Consider the following 27,540-nt stretch of genomic DNA (forward strand, 5'->3'; position numbering starts at 1 on the left):
TAATCAAGAGATTTGACAATATTTTCAGCTCTGCTATTATCTGAAAACATACTTATGAGACTACGAAAAAAGAGCACTCCATACTGGAGAAACAACTGCTAACAGATAGCATCATTCTACATCCTAGTGCCTATAATGCTTTCACTAAGTGATTTTAATTTTAAATAAGGATTTGTTACTGTTGAATGCCTTATTATCTGCAAAAAATCTTGCAAACTCTTTCAAGGAAACAGATGCAAGAATACTAGCCTTCTTGGGGGAGAGGAATGGGAGGAACACGATGTATTCTAAAAAGCAACTTGCACTGGTGAATTTCTCAAGAAACCTTGCCAAATTATAGCCCATCTCAGGTACTAATGAAATGCAGCAATAACACTACTGGGGAGGCTATGCATGGTGTACAGCAGGTGCTCAGTAATTGTTCTGTCTGTTTTCAATTCATAAAAAGCTAAAGTTCAAAATACTGATCTCATGTACACAAACAACTACGGCACATAAGGGGAGGTTTTTGTTAGGTTTGCCTTTTTAAAACAATTTGATCAGGAGCTTTCTTTCATGGATGTCTTCTAACAACTAATTTTAAGTATCTAGAAATTAACAACAAAAAACAGCAAATTAATCACTCAACATTTTTAAGTTCGTAAAACTAATTTTCACATTATGCTCAAATTGAGACCTTCAGAAAGCAAAAAAGCTGAATCAGGAGTAGCAGATAGAGAATTCTGCTTTTGTCATTCAGTTTATTGAACTCTCCCCATTTCTGACTTTAGGAGACTGGAAAACACATGGCTGATTACCATGGTGTCAGTGCTTTGGCTTCAACTGCTATACACTACCCAAAAAGCCCAGAAAAATCTGTCAGTTACTAACTGCTCAGATAAATATGAACTGGGTAGCAGTCTTTAAACACTAAGAACATAGAGACCACATACAGCATACTAGCAGACAATAAAAACTACTTTGACCTTTCAGAAGTGGACTAAAATAATTCATTATATTACGGTCTCTCTCTCTCTCTCTATATATATATAGTAAAGAAATATTAGTAAAGAAATATAATTATATATTATAGTCATCTAACAGGCTTTTTAAAATTACAAAGTTGGTAAAGTACATAATTCTGCAACTCTAATCTTAAAAAACGCTAGAGTAAAACTCCTATTTCTCCTTCAGAGAATACATTAATTTTACTTTAAAATTACTCATGTTAGCCTGTAAAATTTAAGTTGAATGTCTGACCTAATTTCTGGTGTCTAATCTAACAATGCAGTTCCCTGGAGAATCGGGGATCAGCACACTACAACCCTCAGGCCAAAGGCAGCCACAGCCTACGTTTTGTACTGCCCAAAAGCTAAGAATGACTATTGCATTTTTAAAGGATTTTAAGAAAAAAAAAAATCCAACAGATACCACTTGTGGCCCACAAAGCCTAAAATGTTTATTATCTGGATCTTTATAGAAGTTTGCCAACCCTTGACTTGTATCTATGAGAAGTTCTAAATGAATGTTCTGTTTCTACTAACTTCAATATAATTCTTTTTGGTGTTTGCATTTTAGGTTCATGCTCAAGACCAAAACTTAAGGCATGAACCAAGTAGCTGCCAATAAATACAAGGATATGCATATTTATTTTGTTCAAATAACAAATAATAGCAGATGAAGTAACAAATAAAATACTCTGCAGAAAATACGGCTTCAAATTTTCACAAAAACTGGAGATGCAAAATTTATAAAAATTTATATATTTCATTGTATAATCTCCACGATTACTTGGAATAGATCTTTAAAGTCTTCCAAAAGCATGCAAATATCAAATTAATTTCAAAAGAAGAAGATGAATAAACTGTTGAAAGGCAAATCAAAAAGTCCATGTAATAAAAAGAAATTAAAGATCATAAACTAAATAAGTTAAGCAACATAAATTACATACAGATATCAAAAAAACAAGATATAAATAAAAAAAGCTGAGTGCCAGGTTAAGAAATAAAATACAGGTATTCCTTTATATTCTATTATTCTATACTTTAATTAGATGATCCACAAAAATGTCTACAAAGCAAATTTAAGTTAATCCACTTCCATAGCATACAGACTTACATACCCCTTTCCACCCCACCCCCGCTGCCAAAAACCAGTATAAAACCTAAAAGTCTATTTTAAAAGGAAACCAGGTAGTTTAATGATTAATTATAAATACTGTGGTATATTAAACCATATTAAGAATCAACCAGTATGTCTGAGCTGGTAACCATACAAGGAAAGAAGACACAGCTACTTTAGGCTATCACATGAGAAGTGAAGTGCAACATTGTGGGAACAAGACTCCCTTCTACTGTCCTCTATTACCTTTCTACTCCAAAGGCAGTCCCAGTACCTAAATCAGCATCACCTGAGAGCTTGTTAGAAATGTAAATCGAGGTCCCAACCCAAACTCACTTAATCAGAACTAGATTTGAATAAGAAACCCAGTTGATTTTTCATATGCATATGTAAGTATGAGAAGCACTGGTCTATTTGCAACCCTTTATTAACAGGAGGCAAGTCTCTTTGGTTTTTTTTCTTTTCTTTGTAAAATGTAAACTAAAATGTTCACTAGTCTAAAAATGCTTTTAAAAGCTACAAATAATGTAAGTTAAAATGTTAATGGTATATAACCTAGGTAGTAGGTTTTCAATACAATTCCTTCAATTTTATATTTGAAAATTTTTCATAGAAAATATTGGGAGAAAAAGTTATAATCATGTTTTTTGAGTACCTCCTCCCTAAGGGAAATCAAGGAGTCTGGTCAGAGAAGACATGTAAAAAGAAGAAAACCAAACCTCTTCCCAGTCTTTGGGACCTTGGGAATGGATCTGAATGAGATCTTAATTCCTCTAAAGTGAAGTGAAGTGATGTATATAGCAAGTCTTTAACCTATAAATCAGGTTTTAGAATGAGATATTTGTACTATGGTCAAGCTACAGAAATGCAGCTTTTAATCCCAAAACAACAGCTTAAAATAGAACTCATTGTTTTTTCACTGTGTACCAAATTTGTACAACTGGGAAGAGGTACATAGGATTTCCGCTGGGGACAGACATATATACTAGCTGAATGATGGTTTAGTTTTAAATTTTTACCTCTTTACCAAATTCAATGGAAGTTCTAGAATGTCTGTTTTTATAAGTTCAACCATGTAGTGAGTTGTTCATCAATTTTCTTAACTCCTAGCATTACAGAAGTTAAATTCCACAAAATTGGTTTTCTGGGCTCACAGGTAAACGTAACCAGACAAAGCCCAAAACAAACACTCATCTTGTATGGAACATAAATTCATCAATTTCTTAGTATATGAAAATTGTATTCAGTCATATCCTTATATATTACTTCCTAGGATTTTTTTCTATATGTGAAACTCTCATTTCATACAAATAGGTTAAATAATATCAACAGAAATTCTTTTATTTTACCTAGAGAAAAAGTTACTCAAAATGAAGATAATTTTTGAAACAAAATTCAAGGTCAATCTGGCATTAATTTTTGTCAGAACAACACAGTAAAGGAATAATTAGGAATTTCTATTTACTTTCTAAATATTCTCTTGTTTTAATGAAAACTTTCTCCAGAAATAAATATATCCTTAAAAAAAATTCTACCAAAGTAAAATCCTTCAAATACAACAAAATTTAATCCAGAAACATATGACATAATGCTCTTAAAAGCACTTCTAAAATAGGAAACTCAAATTTGTTCCCCTGTTCTTCGACTTCATAAACATAACAGTAAAAAAAGAGTCCCACATTTCTTGAATCCTGAATGTAAGATGTGCTGAGCTGAAGAGAAATGTTCAATGTGGAAAAAACCAAAGCCAAAAATAATACCATTAACACTGGATTAAGAAGCGCTGCCCTCTCATATCCTTAAGAGAACATTTACCAGATAAATATTGTTTTATTTCCTATTTTAGTATAAGGGAAAGAAAAATTGATAAATTACATTAAATGATGTAAGTTATGCTATCAGTTATGTACATCTATTAATGTTCTTGCCCTCCTGCTCCCAAAATGACGTTATTAGAATATATTAGTAAATTGATTAAGATTAAAATCACCTGATACAGTTTGTGGAGAAGTTTTATATTTATTACAGTTTTACTTACCTGTCTTGTCTTTGCTGATGTTTCAATAAAAGGAATTCCATAACTTCTTGCTAAGTCCTGAGCCTGTTTTGTGTCTACTGTTCTAGAAGGCAAATCACATTTATTTCCTACTAGGACCATAGGTACATCTTCAGAGTCTTTAACTCTTTTTATTTGTTCTCTGGGGAGAAAAAAAAGTTACAGCAGAGGCATTAGTAACAAAAATCTTTCACAAACTGTCCACAACTTTGTTTCATAAAATATAGCTGAAAGAAGACTTTTAATGGAATTCCTAGTTCCCACCACACCAAATTTTCCTTCATTCTCCTTCTAGTTATTTTTTTTCTCCATCTTCAACAGAGAACTTCTACGTCTCTTAAAAGATCAAATACCTAGAAATACAGTAAAACTATAATCTAGTATGTTCATATGCAGGTAGGTCACAATGATAAAACAAAAAATAGTGAAAAATTCTAGGCCAAGAAAGTACTATGCCTGATTTTTAAAATTATAATCTTAGAAACATATACTATATATTGTTAAATGTATACCTATAGAATTAAAAGTTCTTATACAAACACAAATTAAAAATTAACATAATTTATACATTCCTTTCTCAAAGCAAGTGCCAAGTGGATTTTGATTTCTATGTGGACAACACTGACATTACTACTCTGTTTATTCTATAAAAGTCCTTCTATATGTTGATATTTTTCAATATAAGCTGTGGATAAACTCTAAATTTGGGGCAAAATTATATTCCTTCACTATTTTAGGTGAATTTCAAAGATGCAGCATGGAATAAGAAGCGAGTAGACAAGAGTCAGAATTGGTTCAAATTCTGAGTTCCTCTACTTATTAACTGAGTAAACTTGGAGAAGTTAACATATTTACACCTGTTTACTATTCTGCAAAAATACTGTCACTCACCCAAATTTCTTTTTCTCTATTACTAGACCACAGAGAAAACATGCTATAATAAATGTTACGTAAGTAAAACGTTAGACCTCTTAAACTAGTTGTATGTTTCCTGCTGTACGACATAGCTGATGAATGAGATATTTGCTTAATATGCAGTTTTATAAAAACTATAAACCCTCAATGAAATAGAATATATACTTAATCCAATAATGATTATTTTAATAAAAGTAGTCAGTTTTATACAGATTTGTCAGATTCTTTAAACTTTACAATTCTTTAAAAACTTCAATCTTTTACACTTCAGACTTGTGTTTTTTCCCTTAAATATCTAAGGCCAATGTTTATCCAATTCCAAGAAATTCCACACTAAATATACTTGCTTATTTTTAAGGCTTTTCCAGTGGTACCATCTCAGTTACCTTGTCATATTTTTACTGATGGCTTTCCCTGTATGATGGATCCAGCTCAAAGCCTCGTTTCTCTAGTGTAGAGTGGTTACGAGCACAGGTTTTGGAGTCAAACAGGCTATGTTTCAATCCCAGCTCGACAACTATCTATGCGATCTGGAACAAACTACTCAACTCCTCAAGAACTTCGTTTGTAAAACGGAGATATTATCCACCTCACAAAAATTATTTTAAAATTTAAATTAGTTAATTTATGCACGGCAGTTAGCAAAGACTCTATAAATGGAAGATACAATTACTCCTCCATGTCAATTTATTAGATTCAATTTAAACCCACCTATAATGGTGAATATCTTCAAATGATTTAGTATTATTTATGGCAAATACACAAAGAAAGCCCTCCCCAGTCCTCATGTACTGGTCCCTCATTGCACTGTACTCCTCTTGACCTGCAGTGTCGAGAATATCCAAGAGACAGGTTTCTCCATCAATTACTACTTGTTTCCTGTAGGAATCCTGAGAAGGGAGAAACACAGTCTGGATTATTATGGTGCACCTTTTACTTTTAAAAGGTGTTAGACGCAACTCAACAACAAAAAGACAAAATACCCAATTCAAAACTGGGCAGAGGATTTGAATAGATATTTCTCCAATGATATACAAATGGCCAATAAGCATATGAAAAGATGCTCAACATCATTAGGGAATGGCAAATCAAAACCACTATCGGCTACCACTTCACACCCATTAGGATGGCTATTTAAAAAAAAAAAAGAAAAAGAAAATAAGTGCTAGTGAGGATGTGGAGAAACTGGAACCTTTACACACTGCTGGTGGGAAGGTAAAATGGTGCAGCCACTGTGGAAAACAGTTTGACAGCTCCTCAAAAAGTCAGACACAGAATTACCATATGATGCAGCAATTCCATTTCTAGGTATACAACCAAAAGAACTGAACGTAGGGACTCAAACAGATTCTTGTATGCCAATGTTCATAGCAGTATTATTATAATAGATAAAATGTAGAAACAACCCAAGTGTTTATTAACAGATAAATGGACAAGCAAAACACTCATGCGCACATACATACATACACACACACACACACACACACACACACACACACACAGTGGAACTTTATTCAGCCATGAAAAAGAATGAAATTCGGATACATGCTACAACATGGATGAACCCTGAAAACACGCTAAATGAAATAAGCTAGACATAAAAGGACAAATATTCTATGATTCCACTTATATAAGATATCTAGAATAGGTAAGGTCACAGAGACAAAAAGAAAAATAGAGGCTACTTGGGGCTGGGGAAGAGGGAGCTGGAGAGTTATTGCTTAACGGGCACTGAAATTCAATTTGGGATGATGAAAAAGTTCTGGAAACAGACAGAGTTAATGGTTGCCCAATATTGTCAATTTACTTAATGCCATTGAACTGTACACTTAAAAACGGCTGCAATGCAATTTTATGTATATCTTACTACAATTTAAAAAAAAGGTTTTAAAGAAAGGATTATACAGAGATTCAACAATGCAAGTGTACGTCTTGGTAACAAAAAGACCCAAATTCTGCATAAAAGAAAATTATTATTACAAAAATGGGATAGTTCTACCAACTCTATTATTCAGGATGATTTAGATGGCAAGAAAAATCAATCAACGTACAAATTATTGTCATGCATCTATTTTACTTATAGCCAAGGGAATACACAAGAGAATGGTCAATCCTGAGGATTTTAAGGCCTTTATCCATTTCTGAAGTCCTGGGAACAATATCCAACAGCCAGATGGATACTATGATAATGGTAAAGAGCATGATTGTTTTATCTGCAAATTCTGTGGGGCCTCTGTTGAATAGAAAAAGGGGGCTAGGCAGAGAAGGAGAGAGAGATGGATATCTCAAAGAGACTAGGTAACTCTGTGTAAAGGAAAAGGAGTGGGTAACATTAACACAATCTTGAAATGAAAATCTGATTTTCCTCTGACTTTTGACTAATACTTATGCCTAAAAGATTTCGCACACTCTCTTCCAGAAAATAAGGCCTCAAAAAATAAGGACAAGGGATGGTGCTAAGATGGTGCTCATGGACTGAGGGGCAGGGCTGCTGATGGGTGTAAAGGATAAACCTAAGGACACTGTTTCTGACTACTCCACATGCGGGCTGTAGTATTAAAGTGCCCTGAGTTCACGAACTACTTTACAGACCATTCTAACATTAAAAAGATGAACTGTCACTAAAAATCATGTTTTTGGTAAAATGTTTGAAAAATATTTACAATATAAGGAGAATACAAAGATACATATGTAGCATGATCCCAATAAAATATACATATCTTGCATAAATGAATCTGTACATATATTAAAAAACTGTTGGTATATACATCAAAATGTTAAATGCAGTCTTGGATGGAGATAATTTAAGAAATAATTTATCTCTTGCTTATCTTTTTTTTGGTAGTAGATGCTATATTATATGTATTTCTTTCTTTGGCTTCTAATTCTAAAAATTGTGAGCTAACATTAGACTATGATCTCATGCTTATCTTTTAAAGTAAACTGTACTTTCCAAATTGTCTGTAATAAAAATTAATTATCTCACCAATCAGAAAAAAAGGGACAGATATTATTTTCTAAACAAGAAGCTTTTTACTAAAGATCTGAACATTTGGTTGACATTTTATCATCGCCTATTTCCTTAATTAACTACTTCAAAGAACTCCTGGATGTTATAAATTGAAAACCAGTGGTTTTGAAGTATAATGAAAGAGCAGGAATTGAGAGCAAAGTACTAGAGTCATCCACTCATTACCCAGGTGTGGCTACAGACCAAAGAATTTTCCTTACCTACTGCTGTCACCTCACATTCTTCACTTACCAATACTAACTTAAGTTGTTAACCTTGTAAGTTGATACTTTCCTTAGTCTTGAAATCTAAAATTTTCTACCAACAATAAAATTAAAGACTATAGTTTCTGGAGCCACACAAGTCTATACCCAAGGCATGACTGGGGGATTACTCGCCATCTGCCCACATATAATGCCTCCAAGATGAACATTAATAAAGTCCCATTTACAAAATTTTCAAACACTTTATGTTCCAAAAGTACACTTTATGTGGCATATTAGTAGTTTATGCATATATTTCATAACACGTTCCCATGATGAATACTCCATCAAAGGGACTGAGAAGCTGGAAAAGCTGTCCCTATTCACCCATGTATCTTATTCCTATTATCTTTTCCCTTCTAAACCCTAAAAATATTGACAGCAAAGTTCTGAGTCACATTCAGTTACTGAAAAAAGTAATCTACAACCTACTTACATAAACAATGAGTAGAATCTGCCGATTAGAAATAACAGGTTTAGGTTAAAAATTCAGTATTTCCAAAGTGAATCTGCACTAGAGTCATCCTTAGAAGCCCAATTAGTCACTGAGCTTATATATAAAGACAGTGCAACTTGGTAAAAACTTAAGAACAAGTGTTAAATGGTGAAGTATGATCTGAAAAGAACTAACAGGTTTGATGACAAAGCAGAAAGCGAACACAACAAAAATGATATATAAATACTAAAGATTTTGTTCCAACTTCAGGTTAGCCATAAGTAAGTGGAGGTAGAAAAAAATCTATGCATCAATGTAGAATCTTTCCCAAGACTGGAGCCTAAATAAGGGTTCAGCAAACTACTGTCCACAGACCAAACTCTGCCACCTGTTTCTGTATGGCCCATGAGCTAGGAATAGTGTTTACGGTTTTTAAAGGGTTGTTTTAAAAAAAAGAGAGGATATGACACAGACCCATGTGGCTGTTTACTGAAAGGTCTGCCAACCCCTGCTCTAAGCTAATAAAATACCTTTTCACAAATCTGAAGTATTCTCAACACATATTATTTATTCCGTTTACACTTAAAAAAAAAAAGTCACCACGCTGAGAAAGCACAGGTTATCAAAGCCCAACCAGTTTAAAAATACAGATTCTACAATGAAACTAGTTAAGGATAGAGGAAGAAAAGGATCAAAACTTTACATTTTTAATTAGTACGATTTCCAGTCTTTCGAATACAGTAAACTTTTAGATCAGAGACATAGGTTACTAACATCCTTTGGAACATAGGATAAAATAAAGCCACTTAAACTAACTCAACATAATCAAATATTAAATGAAAGAAAGTTATTCCACTTGTCTCCCCTCACACCCAAAGCACTATTTTTTTATTTACTAAAGTAGTATAAAAAACTTTTCTAAATGAAATATACCATGCTGGCAAAAGTTAATCGCAGACAGCACTCAAATATTTCTGGTGATATAATAAACAGGCACAATCCTTTTGGAAAGCATTCAGGATTTATCAAGAGCCGTGCAAATGTTCATAGCCTTTGACACAGTACTGTCACTTGTGGTAAACAATGCTAAGGAAATACGGTTTATTTTTAAGAAATGATAGTTACAATAGAGATATTCTTAACATGGCATCCTAAAATGTCTTACAAAGAAAAATTACACAGGCATTTAATACTTACCCACAATCTTACACCATTTATCCATCTTCAAAATATATTCCAAATCCAAGCAGCCACCCCCATCACCCTAGCCCATGAGAGCGATTCTGTCTCCTGCAGCTGCTTCCCAGCAGGGATCCCTGTGGTTACTATCACGGTCTATTCCCCACACAGCAGCCAGTGATCATTTATAAATGTAGGTTAGATCATGTCACTTGATTGCTTCAAGTCCTCAAATAGCATCCCATCATTCTTAAAAATAAAATCCAAAGGACTTACCACTCTCCGTCCTTAGCACCTGGATGTTTCCTTCAGGCACATATTATATTTTGTAACTATGTATTTATTTGTGCAATGTTTAGGTCTATATCCCCTGCTAGGCTTCAAACTCCATGATGATTGGGCTCACATCTGTTTTGCTCACCATTATATACCCTGTGCATGACAGTCCTGAACACACTAGGTAATCAGGATTGTCTGCTGAATAAACGAATGAATCCATTCAATGTAAATACATGCAGACACTAAGAAACAGTCTCATAAAAATAAGCTCAAGTTTAAAATATTGTAAATTCTATTAAATCAATAAAGTAAATTTTAAAATTTCATATATTAAGAATATTTTAATAAAGGCTGTATTCAAGCAAGTTTTATATAATATCAAACCTTTAATGTAAAAATATAAACAAAACAATACATACTGAGATTTAAAAACATTTGTGGGAGGGAAGAGAATAAGACTGCAGAGAAGAACACAGGGACCTTCAACTGTATTAAGTTTTATATCTTGAAAAAGAAAAAGGATCTAAACCAAATATGGCAGAATGTTAAGATATGGAAAAGCTGGCTGGTGCATACATGATGTTCATTATATTACTCTTCCATACAGCATTAAGAGTGTACCCATTTCATCACCACTCACTGACAATGGATTTTATATCTTTATTTTTCTTTAAATTTCTGTCGGTTAGGCTAAAAATTCTTATTGTTTTACTATTCATTTCTTTGAAGATTAAGAATGTTAAACAGTTTTGTTTTCATATTTTTATATTTATTCCCATCACCTGTGCCCTTTGCCCATTGGGAATTTTCATCTTTTGTGCACTGACTTGTGTAATTTTTTTCTTTGTAAGATTTTATTTTTTCCTTTTTCTCCCCAAAGCCCTCTGGTACATAGTTGTATGTTCTTAGCTGTGGGTCCTTCCAGTTGTGGCATGTGGAACGCCGTCCCAGCATGGCCCAAAGAGTGGTACCATGTCCGCACCCAGGATCCCAAATGGCAAAACCCTGGGCCGCTGCAGCAGAGTGTGCAAACCCAACCACTTGGCCACGGGGCCGGCCCCTGTATAATTTTTTTAAAAAGTGTTGTCCAGTTTATTAACAAGCTTTTAAGTGTTGTTTTATGTAAAGAAACTTATCTATAGATCCATTAGAGGAATTTACAAGACTAAATCATTCAAGATGAGAGAAACTCAGTGACCAGGACATCATTTTGTTATTTTTCTATTATAATTAGCAGTAACAAAGTAATTCAGTACCTTCATCATTTTAAAATACTCAACTGAGATTTCCAACTCAGGCAGTAACCCTGACATTGGAAGACACTATAGTAAACAAAAAACCTAAAGAAATTAGTAACTTTTACTAAAGGTAACCATATTATTATTAATTATAACAGCCAACATTACTGCACCCCTACTTATGTGTCAGATACTGTGACGAGCATATTACAAGCATTATCCCATTTAATCTCCTTCTTCATGCTGCTGATTCCATCAGATGCTCTTGTAAAAATGAATAGGACTGCTGCAAATGTCAGCTGAAGTATTATTCGTGTATTCACTTTTGAAATGTTCGTAAGCTTTTCTTAATGTGTTAAGTATTTTAAGTAGTTTACATGTACTGCTAAATAACACTGACAGGAAAAAACAAGAAACTTACTCTTACTCTCTTAACACTCAAGATTTTGTTTCTTCTAAAAGATTATTTGAATCTATTACAGAATGATATGTTGCACACTATTGGTTATAAGCCATCGAAGGTTGTTGTAGACAGTTCTCAAAGACAGCTAGAAACATGTACAATAACCTGGTATACTAGAATTATAATAGGGAAGAAACAAGGAATTGGGGATATATAAACACAAGCATATTTGTTCAATCCCACCTACTTACTCCATTCTCTCCTGGATCATAGGAACACTCAGTAAAAATCTACTAAGTGTCATATACTGTGCCAGACATTATGCAGTTTCTGACCTCAATGAGCAAGGTCAGGTGGGAGAGAAATGAATGTAAACAAATAATTAAAAGACAATGAAATAAATGCAACACCATATGCAGGACAAAGTACAGTGGTGGCACACAAGGAGGAGAGATCAACTCTGCTTGTATGAATTAAGAAAGACAGGGGACGACAGGGACATTCCAGGCAGGGAGGAGCACAGAGAAAGTACAAAAACATGAAACAGCATGTTGAGTACATGGAACCAAGAAGTTTGCTAAAACTTTAGCTTAGAAGGATTATAGGTAAGTAGAAGTGAAACAATCAAGCAGAAGGCAGCTTACGGAGGGTCTTGTATGCCATATTAAGGAGTTGTGAACTTCATCTTATACTAAATCACTGAAAGGTTTTTAAGTAGAAAGGGAAGATCAGATTTACCAGGTTCACATTATTATTATAACATTATTAGCATTATTATAACCAATTATAGAAAGGGATCAGATTTGAGGCTGGGAGATGAATTAGGAAACTATTACAAGAAGTGATAGAACCTGAACAGGCAGCAACAACAGTACTGATGGATATTAATAGTTGTGAGAAACAGTTGATGGATAAAATTGGCAGAACTACGCTCATACATTGCTGGTGGGAATGTTAATGGTGCAGCCACTAGGGAAAACAGTCTGACAGCTCCTCAAAAAGTTAAACATAAAGCTCTACCATATGGCCCAGCAATTCCACTTCTAGGTATTTACCCAAGAGAACTGAAAATATATGTTCACAAAAACTTGTACACGAACATTTACAGCAGCATTATTCAAAATAGTCAAAAAAGGGCGAAAGAATCCAAATGCCATCAACTGAGGAATGGATAACAAAATATGGTATATCCATACAACAGAATATTATTCAGCCATAAAAAGGAATGAAGTATCAAAACATGCAATAACAGGGATGAATCTTGAAAACTTTATCCTGTGTGAAAGAAGCCAGACACAAAAGACCACATACTGTATGATTCCAATGATAGGAAATACTCAGAATAAGCAATTTCACAGACAGAGAGCAGATTAGTGGTTGCCAGGGGCTGGCAGGAGGAATTGGGGAGTGACTGTTAACAGGTACGGGGGTTCTTGCTAGGGTGATAAAAATGTTATGGAATTAGATAGTGGTGACGGCTGCATAACTTTGTGAATATACTAAAAAACATTGAACTAGACCCTTTAAAAGGATGAATTTTATGCTATGTGAATTATATTTGAACTTTTTTAAATAGCAGAGCTTATTGATTGGGGATGGGAACAGAAGGGGAAGGGAAGAGGAAAAGATGAGTGCAGTTTGCAGCATGTTGAATTCCATGTTTGTGGGTTCTTCCAGTGGCTATGACCTACAGGCAGCTTGATATACTGGGCTGATGCTCAGGACAGAAGTCTAGGCTAGAGATGTACTCCTGAATCTTCAATCTATGGGCAGTCGCAGAACTCCATTTATTTGTGGAGTGAGCGTGGGCAAACTACTTAATCTCTCATCTGCTTTAAGCCATTGTTCCGTCAACTGTAAAAGCAGGTAAATAACAACAAACAGGACTACATAGGTTAGGATTAAAGACCATGAAAATCCCTTTATAAAATGGAAAGTGCTATAAAAAGTTAACTGTATTATTTTATGTATTACACTGAACATGCTATCATAGGCCAAAAAGGTAGGGGGCAGGACACTGGCTACTAGGAATGGACGGCAACAGTCGTATGGTGTCCTTATAAAATCACTGTACATCTCCACTTGGACAACTTTTTTGTAAAACCGGTCACTGTATTTCAAATTACATATAATGAAGCTGGATGAGCTCCAGGGAAGACGATCCAAAACTGAGGGTTTGGATTTCTGTTTTGATTAGGCAGCAAGAGTGTTAAAAGAGCTGGTTCTCATGACAGAATTTTTGATTAAGACATTCATTAAAAGTAAGGATAAAGAAAACAAAGACTTCTTACTAAATGATGGATACTTGAAATTACGAGAATTATGAGAATATTGAATCTTAGCTTAAGCCTAGAGACTACTTTCAAGAGATAAAGCTGGTTCAAAAGTCTGAATAAACAAGGAAAACCTGCATAACAGATTTGAAAATGAGGATATTATAAAGCCTACATCTATAAACTGTTGAAGTCATGTGGCATTCTCCCACAAATTATCACCTGATGCCAAGGTCAGAATGTGAGGCTGGATCGATCGTGGATCCAATCTTAATAATTCCAGATGCCAATATAATTTTCATGTTTTGTATTATATATCTCTCAGCTATTCTTTAATTGGCCTGATACCGATTTCTTTATCCAAGATACATCTGCATTATCCAATTTGTTGAGGCTTTAAAAAGAGGGAAGAAAGTAAATATGAAATAATATAATGGTATCTAATACATTAGTGACTTCTCTCCCTCAAAAATGAGTGTTTACAGGGCCGGCCAGGTGGTACAGCGGTTAAGTTTGCACGTTCCACTTTGGTGGCCCGGGGTTCGCAGGTTCCCTGGGTGCGGACATGGCACTGCTTGGCAAGCCATGCTATGGTAGGCGTCCCACATATAAAGTAGAGGAAGATGGGCACGGATGTTAGCTCAGGGCCAGTCTTCCTCAGCAAAAAGAAGAAGATTGGCAGCACATGTTAGCTCAGGGCTAATCTTCCTCCAAAAAAAAAACGAGTATTTACTTTTTCCTTTCAAATAGTATATGCTCATTTTTAAAAATCAAACTCTACAGAGAATGAGAGTTTGGCAGATGTCCTACCATATTTTATGCACATATCACAGTGGTTTTAGACAAATGGAATCATATTCTACACAATGTGCTATGATGCAGCTTCACTTACATAACAGACATTTTTCAATGTCAGTACAGAGATCTACCTAATCTTTTTCAACAACTGTATAATATAATTGGTATAGATACACCATAATTTACTTTACTCATTCCCTACTGGTAGACATGTAGATTATTTCCATTAAACAACACTGCAATAAACATTCCTTGCCAGCACTGTTATCATCTAATCTTAGCCAATTCGAAACTAAAAAATACTATTGTTTAAACTTGCACTTCTATACTAATGAAGTATCTTTTTATATGTTTATACATCATTTTTTTTTAATTTACGTTATGGTATATAGGTTGGCTATTTATATTATTAGCCACTCCCCCCTTTTTTTCTGTTTGAATGTTTAATTTTTTCTAATTCATATACGAGAGCTCCTTTTTCTGTGTGTGTGAGGAAGACTGCCACTGAGCTAACATCTGTGCCATCTTCTTCTATTTTATGTGCGATGCCACCACAGCATGGCTTGACGAGCGGTGCTATGTCCATGCCCAGGATCCAAACCTGCGAACCCTGGGCTGCCAAAGTGGAGCATGTGAACTTAACCACTGCGCAACGGGGCCAGCCCCTATATGAGAGCTTATTGATTGATATATGATGCAAATAGGCTTTCCAGGTTTCCATTTGTCTTGCATTTTTGCTAAAGATGATGTCTTAATTTTTATGTAGCCAAATAGCTCAATCTTTTCCTAAATGTTTTCCTAAATGGTTTAAGAATATTTTGAAAATGAAAACAATCCCTACATTTCCCAATGGAGAAAAATATTTAATCTCAATTCCACAAATAAACAAGCTAACTGAATGTTAATTCACTCAATTTATGTTACTTAGATACTACTACAAGAACTAGGATTTAAGGCTGACATTATCATTTTTATTTCAACAGCTGTCTAATGTTTAACATTAAAATTCATATAAGGTAGAACCAGAGTTCTCACCACAGGAGAAAGAAGATATGGAGAAAGGTGAGGAAGAACGAACTCATGATTTTTAAATAAAATATATTTCTTAGCTCTGTCCGTTGAAAAGGGTCTAGAAGCAGTGACACCCCAGTAGCAATAAACATACCTAACATCCAGGTCTTGATTTCTAAATGGCATTTCCCGCTAAAAGGAATGAGGGCTCTTTTGACAAATGGCTGAATCCAAGGTGGGAATAGGGAAAGAACAAGGTGAACCTGGAACACACTGTTCCAGAAGGTAGGGAAGAGCTCAAAAACTGATGAGCTTATGTCAAAAGGATAGGGGCCAGCTTCAAAGAGATTCCACTGGCCATATCAAAAGCAAATTTGAGCATCGAAATCAATAATGACAGTAACAGATACATTGAATACCAAAAGAATCCATGAGTCCATGCTGATACAAATAAGACAAACCAAACAAATAAATAAGGAGAGGGAAGAGTAAAGAGAAATAAGGAGAGGGAAGAGTAAAGAGAGAGCCCTTATTTATGGTACATGTCAACTAATAAACATAGAAGTAATGACAGAGTTAGAAGATTACCATTTTGCAACCACAATGGTAGTAATTTATTCTGGCAAGAATTAGCAGTGGATGCTACATGCCACTGGGTACAAGTATGTTGGAGAACAGGATATTTATGGTCTTAAAGTATCTTAAAGCCCACAGAGTACTGATTGATGCGCCAAGAAGGACAAAACATCACTTATTAGTATTCCTGCCAAATCTGTGTAACCTGAATCTGATCATGAGCAAACTAGCAGACAAAACTAAATGAGAGGACTTTCTACAAAAACGGCTGGCCTGAATTCTTTAAAAAGTGCTATTATCATAAGTGACTAAGGAAAGCTGAAAAACTGCTCTAGATTAAAAGAGACTTTGAGACAGGACAACCAATTTTTGATCCTGGATCAGAAAAATTCTGGGAACCGATAAAATTTGAATAGGGACTGTATATTAGATAAAGTATTGTATCAAAGTTGAACTTCCTAAATTTCATCGCTGCATTGTAGTTACACAAGGAAATATTCCTCTTAGAATAGGATCAGCAAACTTTGTCTGTAAACGGCCAGATAGTCATTGGTCTCTGTTGCAACTACTCAACTCTGCCACTTTAGTGCAAAAGCAGCCACAGACAACATGTCAACACACGAGCATGGCAGTGCTCCAATAAAACTTTACAAAAACAGACAGCAGGCTAGATGTGGCCAGTAAGCAGACCTCTTTTAGAAGGTAGAAGTTTAGAGGTAAAGGGTCACAACATATGCAACTTATTATCAAGTATTTCAGCAAAAATAAATAATATATATTCAAGCATGTGTGTATACACATATATACATACAAACACACACACACACACACAGAAGGCAAATATGTCAAGTCTAAGGGTAACAGGTATTCACTGTACTATTTTTTACTACTTTTCTATAGGTTTGCAACTTCTCAAAATAAAAAGCTGAAAAAATTACCTAAGGTAAGCACTATATCCCTACTTAATTCTCTCAAATATTTTATTTTGACTAGTAATTTTATTAAGAGTTCCACTAATTTTACATTAAGATCACAATAATATAACTGTTCCATAAACCTAGAAAGTATGAGACAATACAGTTAAGAGACAGAAGAAATCTAATGCCTTCCTAAAGCATAAAGCCTCTGAATTAAGTTATATATAATTAGGATCGCTGTCTAGAAACACTGCTCTTCAAAATACATCTAAGACCAATAAGCTCCATGAAGGCAGGGATCTGGTCCCTTTTGCTCCTCAATGTATCTCCAGGCCCTAGGAAGGCTGCATGGTATGGGGGGGGGGGGGGCACTGAATAAATATTGATGGAATTAAGGAACCAGCTGCATTGTTAAAATTAGAATCTCTTAAAAGATGCCAAACCATAAAAACATTTTTTTCCTTTCACTTATTTCCATTACCAACTTTCATTTGTATGTTTTTAAAGCTTTATATTTATAAAAACCCAAGTTAGCATAAAATATGTCCAATAATTTTTAATATTCAGGTCTAAATAAAGTTATTATTATTAAGTACTTATTCTTAAATTGACCTAAATACAGTGCCTGAATTTTGTGTTATTCTAAACATCAGATGCTCACAACTGTTCTACAAAATGTAAACTTTCACAATTTGCCACTTTTGAATATGCCCTTCCTAACACCCCATGTAACACATGGCTAAGCTTTGCACTCTTCTATAACCTATCTCCCCTGTTCATGTAAAGAAATTCAGAGAGCCACATTGCCACTTTTTATTTCCTCAAAGTAAGCTCAATCAGTGTTAGCAACCCTATTTTCTCCTACACCGCTACATTTCTTTTCTCAGTTAAAAATATTCACCTACATATTTAATTAGTTAGGCCTAACGAGTCTACACAGTAATCTTTATATTAATATTAGCAGAGTAAAACCGATACTTTAGATTTTTAAAATTAATTATATAAAATAAGATTTCTAAATAAATTCTATATTTTTAGAAATTGATTATACCCACAGTTTAAATAGGAAAACTATCCAAACTTAGGATTTCATTGTGATTTATTATAAAAGCAAATAAGTTGACCAGTAGAGGGCACTCACTTGAAAGGGGGGAAGAGCTGGCCAGCCTTGAAGAGAAATGCATTTACAAAATTGCTGTGTGTACCCTATTTTAAAAACAGAATGTTTAAATAAAGTGCTAGAGTAAGGTAATATAACCTGTTATTAGCTTAGAAAGGTAAAGTTTAAATCTATATTATGTTAGAAAATCTAACATAAACCTTATTCAGGGACGTGAATTTGACAATTTACGGGATGTTTAAAGCTTTATGTAACACATTTTAGGGTCTCAACCTCAGCACTATTGACATTTTGGGCCAAGAAATCATTTGTTGCGGGGCCATCCTTTGCACTGTAGGAAGTTTAACAGCATCCCTGGCTTTTACTCACTACAGATGCCTCCCTCAAGTTGGGACAACCAAAAATATCCCCAGACAGTGCCAAATGTCCCGAGGGGCAAAGTTCCCAATCCATTCCTCACTGCTAAGTATTGATACATATGTATAAAGCCAGAAAAATAACAGCTTACAACATTACCTAAGGCTTTTCTTACCCCACTCTTCAGTGCTGATTTAACATTACAAACTTTCCCTCTATGATCCAAATACCCTATTCCACAAGTAAATTCCACAATTAACAAGGCAAAATAAAAAAACAGAGAAACTGATCAATCTTGGTGAATAAACACTCTACAGCTCAGAGCACTAAAGAGGGAACAAATTAATCCAATTATGAACTCATTCTTTCTTACTGATAGGAAACTTTCAATAAGAAAGGCATAAGACTTGTACTGAATTATAAGTGTCACATTAACAGAAGCATGCAAATATCAATAAATTAGAGCCTGCTAAAAAATACTTCTATGTCTATTTTTACTAACACGTTATATGCAGTAGCAAATATATTATTTGCTAATTGATCAACTGATCATTCTGATCTCTATGTCTATAACTACTTACATTTTTTTAAAGACAAGATTTTTCTCCTTCCAACAAATTTTAGCTTGGAAAAACACATTTCAGGGAACATGTTTTAATGATAACAAGCGATCTCTAAACTATAAAAGCATGTATTATTTCGAGCCTGGTATTGTGTCTGGGGGATTGCTTTAAGTTTTTAATAATCTTGCCCTGCTAACGAGTTACTTCATTATCTCTGGAACTCTTTGGTGGCCTTCGTAAGAGAGAAAGGTAAAATCTTCAGAGTAGATGTGAAGGGGATTATCAGGCACACAGCCTCAAATATAAATATGCTCCATCTATGTGTCATACCTGTCTTAATTCTGTACCACCTCTCTGCCAGTAAGATGTCATTAGATAGTATGCTAAGTTCAAATTTTGGTATCTTGATAAATCTGCATCAGTCTCCAATATTAAATATTTTCTTGGCTTGAAAGCTAATTTTTCACTTTTAAAAAGTTAACACAAGCCTACACTTAACTTGGTCTCAGAAAACTTAAATTAAAATTCCACCACTTAGTAGCTAAGTATCCTTAGGCAAGTCACAGCGTCTCAGAGACCATTTTTATCTTTAAATGAAGGAAACAATGACTACTTTGCATATCTATCTCATAGCCTAAATCTTTGCAAATTCTAAACCACTAGAAAATACGGTATTAGCTGATTTTAAATTTTTTTTCTAAATTTCTTTCCATTTGTTTTAATGCAGGAAAACTGATGAGAATTCCAAATGTGCAAAGTCTATGTCCTCTCTCATTTTCTCTCTGACCTACATTATTCACCAATCAAAACCTAACAGCAGTGGTGCTATCCCCCCTATCCTCCTTTTTAACTTTTTCCAAAATCTTCAAGTTAGCATTTTTACTTAACTATTTACTGAAAGAAACTACTAAATTCTCTTGCTTTTCTTGTAGATGAACTACATTAAGAATTTAATCTGTCAGCTCCCTCAGAGATTCACTGTAACTTGGGAGATAAGAGACAATCTCTGGTACCTTTTCCCAGGTGCTAAAGCAGCAAAGGAGGGAGCGTCAGTTTCAAAGGTCACAGGTAACGAATGCTTCCCAAGTCAAGTCTTCTGGTTTGGCAGAAATCGCAATCAGAGTTGAGTTTGAGTTTATAAACTTTTTCTACCTTCCACCAAAATAAAGGATTAGCCTTTAGCTTTATTTCTTTAAGATTTATATTACACTTTATCAGACCAAAAGGTTTCCTAACTTGTTTCATCACATTATCATATGCATTCATGACCTCTGATAGGAAACAGAGGGTCATGGAAATCCTCAGAATTTCAGAGAAGATGGAGGGAACTTCTGCTAAAATCATCTTCCAAAATCCCAGGAAAACTTTCATGCTTAACCTGAATTCTATTAAAACTTCCTTTTAAACCTGATTTAAATGGCAGAGTATGCCAAGTAACCCTGGCTGTAGAAATGGGTGAACCAGAAATGGCTTGGAGACGGGTGAACTATTTAATCCTCCTTGAAAAAAAAAGAAAAAAGGAAAACAAAACCACCATACAGCATCGAACTGACTTGTCAAGAGGAAATATAGACTATTATACATGTGGTCCACTTCAGTTAGACTGTTCCTCTTTACTAATGCAAATTCTTAAACTTAGAAGCCAAATAAAAGTTGCCTCTATGTTTAAATCAAATGTTTGCAAATAAGTGTTATTTCTCCATTTTTTGCTGCAGTACTAAAAATATCTGACATTTCCTTATAAACAGTTATCTAATCAAGCCTCAGTGTTCTAAACTGCATAACATCTTCCCAAAGGCTACCAGTGCCCTCAGATTCTACCTCAATACAATCAAAGTCTTTCTTCAAGACGTTACACAGCATAGTACCCTAACAGGGCATTGTGACCTGTTATAGATTCCACAGCTTGGGACTCAAAGAAAGCTCTGGGAAATATTCAGAGCTGATTAAAAAAAGTGGTATATCAGATGTGGTATAAAAGCTAAGGGATTAGGACTGCTTAACCTGGGGTAAAGAAGTCTTAAGAAATAACTAATAACATAAGACTATTTCAAAGACGAGGTGATATACTTACTTTCATCTCCAATGATGTTAAACTTAACATGAAGATTCAGATTATGCATAAAACACACTAATAATTACATTCTGGAAATGAGTTAACAAGGACAGTTATGGGTCACCCCCTCCTGTAGGTCTTTGGGATTAAATAAATCCTTATCTGCTTGAGATAATTTGAGCATAGTGCTGCCAGAAGGCAGAGGAAATACTACCTGACTTCTCAAGGTCTCTTGAAGGCCTTTATTCTACACATTTTGCTGGTGGCCTTTACTTTGATAAGTTCTCATGAAACTAAAAAAGTCTGGAAATTACTCATTAATTAACTTGTAATAAAAATAATCCTAACACTTCCTTAAGTAAATTAAAAAAAGGGCTGCAGAGCAACGGTTAAGGATTGGTAGCGGTACCCTTATCTAACACCTGCTATATGTTTATCTATATATTAAAGCAAAGAATGAGCTTTTGAAAATGCAGAGGTAGCTGAAGATTCTCTACTACTTCAATGTGAAAACAGGAAAATACTAATTTTTTTTTAAATCAACCATCAAACGATTACATTTTACCAGTATAATTCAACTCTAACTTCTACATGTGACGTCAAACTACCAAGAAACCCATAAAAATAATGGCCACATTTTTTTTTTAATGACTGCTGGGTACAGATAAGAAGTAAATTCACATTTTCACTCTCTCACAAAACTGAAAGACGCTTCCAATCAAAATGCACATATACTAACACAGAATGACGGTCATGGATCTTGATATTCTCCTGAGAAGCAGAGCTCTCTATATCTATGGTTACATATAACTTGAGAGTTAAAGCCTTGAAACTCAAGTACATTTCTGATAACTTAGTGAAATTATTTTCAGTATAATTGCCTTGTAATGAATAGTTACAAAACAATGATCAGAGAAACCTTTTTTTGGACCCAAAGCATGAGCCTGCACAAATCAATATGCATAATATTAAAACAAGATTTACCTCTATCGTAGGATCATATTCATCCACAAAGTGGTTCTGAATTAGCTGTATCGTCAAGGCACTCTTGCCTACGCCACCAGCTCCAACTACCACAAGTTTATATTCAGTCATTTTCAGCAGGCCTTATAATAAAAATAATGAAAATGTGACTCAATTAGAACATGTGTCACACATGAGGTTAATATAAACCAAACACTCTATCAATACCTTTTAACACAAATTCACCTTTAGATGGAAAGTTATTTCAAAATACCTCACAAAATTCAATGATGAAAACTTCAGTTGACTACAGATGTGTATTGTAATGAATTGCACTTTGTTTACAAGCTGCTCCATCAACATCTGAGAAAAATGCATTCAGAATACATAGTTCTTTTATCTTACATTCAGGTTGTTCTATCTAAACAGCCAGCCGTTCTGTAGCAACTAATGGCTCGCAAAGGAACATGTCATGACTTCACTCAGTACAAGTATCTAGCACAGTGCTCTATACGCCGTGGACACACCCACACCAAACTTGTTGACAGCTATCTCTACAGTATTCCTAGCTGACTTGGGCCTGTAAGAGTTACAAGTGGACATGCTCAGTGTCTTTGCTGGAGCCAACTGCTACTGAAAAGTTCTCAAAAGCATCATCATAGTAGTGCTCCTGGATAGGCTGCCAGAATCAGATGGGGGCTCGGGGGGAGGAGGGTCAAATAAAGCTGGACTCTTTAGTGGGGAAACAAAAATTGAGACAGTGAAACAGAGAAGGACAATGTTGGATGACATTTTAATCTGTAAAATACCTGGTGGTGAAAATAAAGGTGTAAAAACCAAAAGAACTTTGAGAATTTTGAACTAACTATTCGGTATACATGACTTGATCATCAAACACAACATATAATCCTATATTAGTGCTGAAAAACAGCATTCTGCACAAGAAAAATATAATTATATAAAATTTAAAGATAAGCACTGCTTTTAATGAATTTTTAAAAGATGTGTGTATTTCTCACTAATTCGTGTGACGTTTACTCTTTGCTTCTCGTACACTGTCTCCCAATACTTGCAATAATTACAACTTGTAAGATTAACAGCACAAGAGGAAAATATATTTAGTCAGTTGTTTCAAACTTTTTGAAATAAAATGAATTTATCTAATTTTACTCCTTTCCCTTAGTATCTACATATCATTACAAATAAGGAGTGAAATGCAGAAAGAATGGCAATAAATGCACATTAATTTATTACAGAATAAGTAGTTCAAAATTAATGACTGCGCAGATATTGTATATAAAGACTGTATACACGCAGCATCCTAGTTACTGAAGACCAGGAATCATCCAAATAGACACCAAACAAACAAAAGGATACTATGGTTTTCCAAATGATAATGTACTAACCACCTCCTCACTCTATTTCTGAGCCCTCTCACAAAGAGCAGACAGGCCAGACAACTGTTGTATCACAGACTGTTACACGACTGGCCTATTCTGCACCACCCGGCCTTACTCGCTGCTCATCTGAGGCCATCCCGGGACCCACTACAAACATGTATCTTATTCCATTTGCTCACTCTTTTTATTCTAAATAGAGGCCACAGCAAATGGGATGGATGAGGAGAATCACACCAAAATGTATCCTCTAGCTCCCTGCCCACCCCACCCCCCAAAACAATTTGGTTGGCCTAGAACAGTTCTGAAAATGTGGTCCAAGAAACCACTGGGGCTCCTAAGACTTTCTGGAGGTCCAAGAGGTCAAAACTGTTTTCATAATAACACTAAGATGTTATTTACCCTTTCCACTCTTATTCTGTCACAAGCGTACAGTCGAGTTTTCCAGACGTGTGATCACAATAAATTGAATGCAGAAGCTGATAGGAGAATCCAGATGTCTTGTATTAAGCCACATAATTACAGAGATGTGCAAAAGTGTGAAACGATGCCACTCCTCTAATTTTTATTGTTTTGAAAAAGTTATTTTTTCATAAAAAATGCTATTTATGTTACCAAGTAATGGGCTTATTATTTCTATTTTTAAATGAATTAATAATTTTTTTAAATTCTCAGTTTTAATTTCTATTATAGTAAATATTGATATACCCCATACTGGGATCTTCAATAAATTTTAAGAGTACAGAGGGGTCCTGATGACCAAAACGTTTGCTAGCCTAGGCGATCCTGTGGACAGATAGTGGATTCGAGCTTAGTTGTACATACATGTGTGAATTCTGAAAGACAGACACCTTCTGATCTACTTGTTCATGCAGTGGTTGATGCTGGAAAAAAATCCCTGAATTGGATTTTAAAAACCAAGTAATATTTAAATCCACTAGAGAGAACTGGGTTCCCAAGGGGACTTACTAATGATCATAGGCCAGAAGGAGTCCCCTCACTGAAAGCTACAAAAGCTAGCAAGGGGTGGAACTGGGCCCAGAACCCAACATTTTGTTAAGCAAAAAAAATTTCATTTTATTTGTCATAAAACTGAATTATCATCTCATCTACCGTCTCTGAAAACCAAGTATGCCTGTGGATGGCTAATCTCAAAGTAAACAGTATTGATATCAACCATATTTGATGTCTATAGTCTATTACATGTTCGAGTCAGCATTTTAGACCTTAGTCACCTAAGAGTGACATCACTCATACAGTTGATTCTGAGATGATGATTACAACAGACTTCTTCCCTTTGTAATTTCTTTGTAAATGATTTTTTGTCCACTACGAATGTAACATGTATGTTATGTAAAAGTCAGAAAATACCTTTCTGTTCTTAGCCTCTTGTTTTGATGGATATCAACACTGAAAAAGGCTAGCTTAGGACTTCAACTATAGCAGGCACATGCCTAAGAGTATTTCAGGCAGTTGCCCGGCAAATTGCTACAATTAACTCCTTTCCTGAATCAGTTAAAAAAAAATTGTGTGAGTGCTATTGGGATGGGCGTCAAATTTATAAGGATGAAGGTAACATGGAAGAGATGGGGGAAAGGACAAGAATCGGCAAATTAAACTTCAGGTACGATTTTAGTTACTGCTGTCTACGCTCCACTAGCAAGGAAACAGCCCTGCTTCTGCTCTGCGGGTTTTCTACGTGTGTTTTCACTTGACAAAGCAAAACAGACCTTCTGGGATTAACTTTTTCCTTTTCACTAAGTCACAGGCTTTACGTTGTAGGGTGTTGGCCACCTGTTCTTCCACCACCATCTCTACCTCCACCTCCTCCTTTGTGGCCACAGCAATGTCACAGCCCATACATGGGGGAGGGGAGCAGTCAGGAACTCGGCTGCAGATGCATTTTTTCCAAACACAATAACCTCAAACAGTGGTCTCTAAGCACTTTCCTATGCTCTGCCAAAACGTGACCTGCCCTCTTACCCGTATGTCCCCATACACCCTGGAAAGGACCACTATGGGTCCAGCCTGCGCTCGAGGGAGAAGTTTATACCATCGTCCTAGAGATGCAAGATGCAGCAGAGAAGGCAGTCACCGAGGCAGCCGAGGGCTGGGAAGGGAGGAAGAGGTGCGGGAGAGGAGGCAGAGGGAGGGAGAGGGAAGGACGACGAGGGGGAGGGGAGACTGGAGCGCAGCGGGAGAACCTCCACCGCACCCGACCGCCCGGAGGGGCAGCCCGCCCGGCCCGCGAGTTTGTCCCCGGCCGCCTCCAGCCGCGGCTCTCGGGGAGGAGGAAGGAAGGGGTTCCCCGTCCAGGAAGCAGCACCAGCGGCGGCCGCCTCCAGCCTCACCCTCCTCAGCCCCGCACCGCCCATTCCTCATTCCCCGCGTCGCCGCGTCCCCGCGCCGCCCCCTGCAGAGCCCCCCAGCCCGTGCGCCCGGGCTCCGCGCCCGCGCCCCCTCCCCGCCCCTCCGGGGACCCCTAATTCATTCACTCGCCGCCGGCCCCGCCCGGCGCCGGCGGGGAGGGTCGGGACCCGGGCAGGGGCCCAGGAGGGGGGTCCGCTCCGTACCTCGCTCCCGCACCTGGGAGCCGCCGAGCCTCTGGCCCCCGCCGCCGCCCTCAGTGCCTGCGCCGCGCTCGCTCCCAGTCCGAAATGGCGGGGGCCGGGAGTCCTGGCCGAGCAGCCGCCACCGCCGCCACCGCCACTGCTGCCGCCGCTCTGCCTCCGCCGCCGCGGCCGCCGCCTAGGGAAATCGAGCTCCGAGCGCACTGATGAGTTCGGGGCCGGGCGGCCGCAGAGGGCAGAGCTATGGATGCGCTCGGTGCTCGATTCCTCTCCAGACCGGCGTTCGCTCGGGGAGGGAGCGGCGGAGGGCGGTGTGGGAAGAGGGAAGAGAGGGAGCCGGCGAGCGCCGCCCGCGAGGAGGAGGGGGCCGGCCGGCCAGGGGCGGGGGGCGGGGGGCGGGCGGCCGGCCGGCGGAGGAGGGGCGGAGGAGGGGCGGCGGCGGGGCCGAGGCCGGCGGCGGGGCAGGGGGTCTGGGCGGCGCCTCGGCGGGGCGGGAGGAGCGGCGGCGGCCCCACGCGGCGGCCCGCCCCCAGTCTCTCGCCGCACAACCGACCCCGCCGCCGCCGATTCGGCCCCGGGCCGGCGCGCGGTCCGCCGCGCTCACAGCAGAGACACCTGAGCGACGCCGTGGGCGACCCCGCCGCAGCCCTCTCGGGGCTGCACGGAAGAGCTGCGACCATCCCGCAGCCCCTCGGGGTCGGCCTACCCCTGCGCACCTTCATTTACTATCATTGCGAGTAAATAAACATGCAGTCATCAAATGTGGGAGGCAACTTCGATGACTGGGAGAGACAGGCAGGCAGTTCCCCACCCCGGGGCTTTCTGATCAAAGCTTGGTGATGAACAGCCTCCACACTGGGGCTGGGAACCTAGCCCCAGGCCCAAAGCAACGTGACTAACCCTTTCATCACTCATCTAGGGGTGGGGGAGTGGCCTCTTGTTTTTTGTTGTTGTTTTTATGGATATTTTGAAGCCGTCACTGGTTACTCTAAACAGCGACCTCAAATGTACCTATTGACCCTGACGGCACAAGCAGAAGAAAGACTATTTTTAACTAGAA

General features: G+C 37.1%; 1 protein-coding gene and 1 long non-coding RNA gene across 5 annotated transcripts in view; one reads left to right on the forward strand and one right to left on the reverse strand.

Annotated features, from left to right (window-relative positions):
• The window catches only part of KRAS (KRAS proto-oncogene, GTPase), a 39,329-nt gene extending 12,466 nt beyond the window's left edge, over positions 1-26,863 (reverse strand). The window contains exons 1-4 of one of the 4 annotated variants that reach the window (XM_070619335.1): positions 26,484-26,863; positions 22,535-22,656; positions 5,783-5,961; positions 4,139-4,298 (exon numbers count right to left, since the gene is read on the reverse strand). In XM_070619335.1, coding sequence (XP_070475436.1) covers positions 4,139-4,298; positions 5,783-5,961; positions 22,535-22,645 — 450 coding nt within the window. In that variant the 5' untranslated portion in view covers positions 22,646-22,656; positions 26,484-26,863. The remainder of the gene's footprint in view (positions 1-4,138; positions 4,299-5,782; positions 5,962-22,534; positions 22,657-26,483) is intronic. The other 3 variants (XM_070619336.1, XM_070619337.1, XM_070619334.1) reach the window with 3 other exon arrangements.
• Positions 14,820-21,169, forward strand: LOC139083365 (uncharacterized). The gene is made up of 3 exons (XR_011540021.1): positions 14,820-16,012; positions 17,438-17,480; positions 20,427-21,169. It is a non-coding gene; the product is annotated as an uncharacterized lncRNA (long non-coding RNA).
• Positions 26,864-27,540: the final 677 nt, after the last annotated feature.

Source organism: Equus przewalskii, chromosome 5, assembly GCF_037783145.1.
Source record: "Equus przewalskii isolate Varuska chromosome 5, EquPr2, whole genome shotgun sequence".
Classification (NCBI taxonomy): domain Eukaryota; kingdom Metazoa; phylum Chordata; class Mammalia; order Perissodactyla; family Equidae; genus Equus; species Equus przewalskii.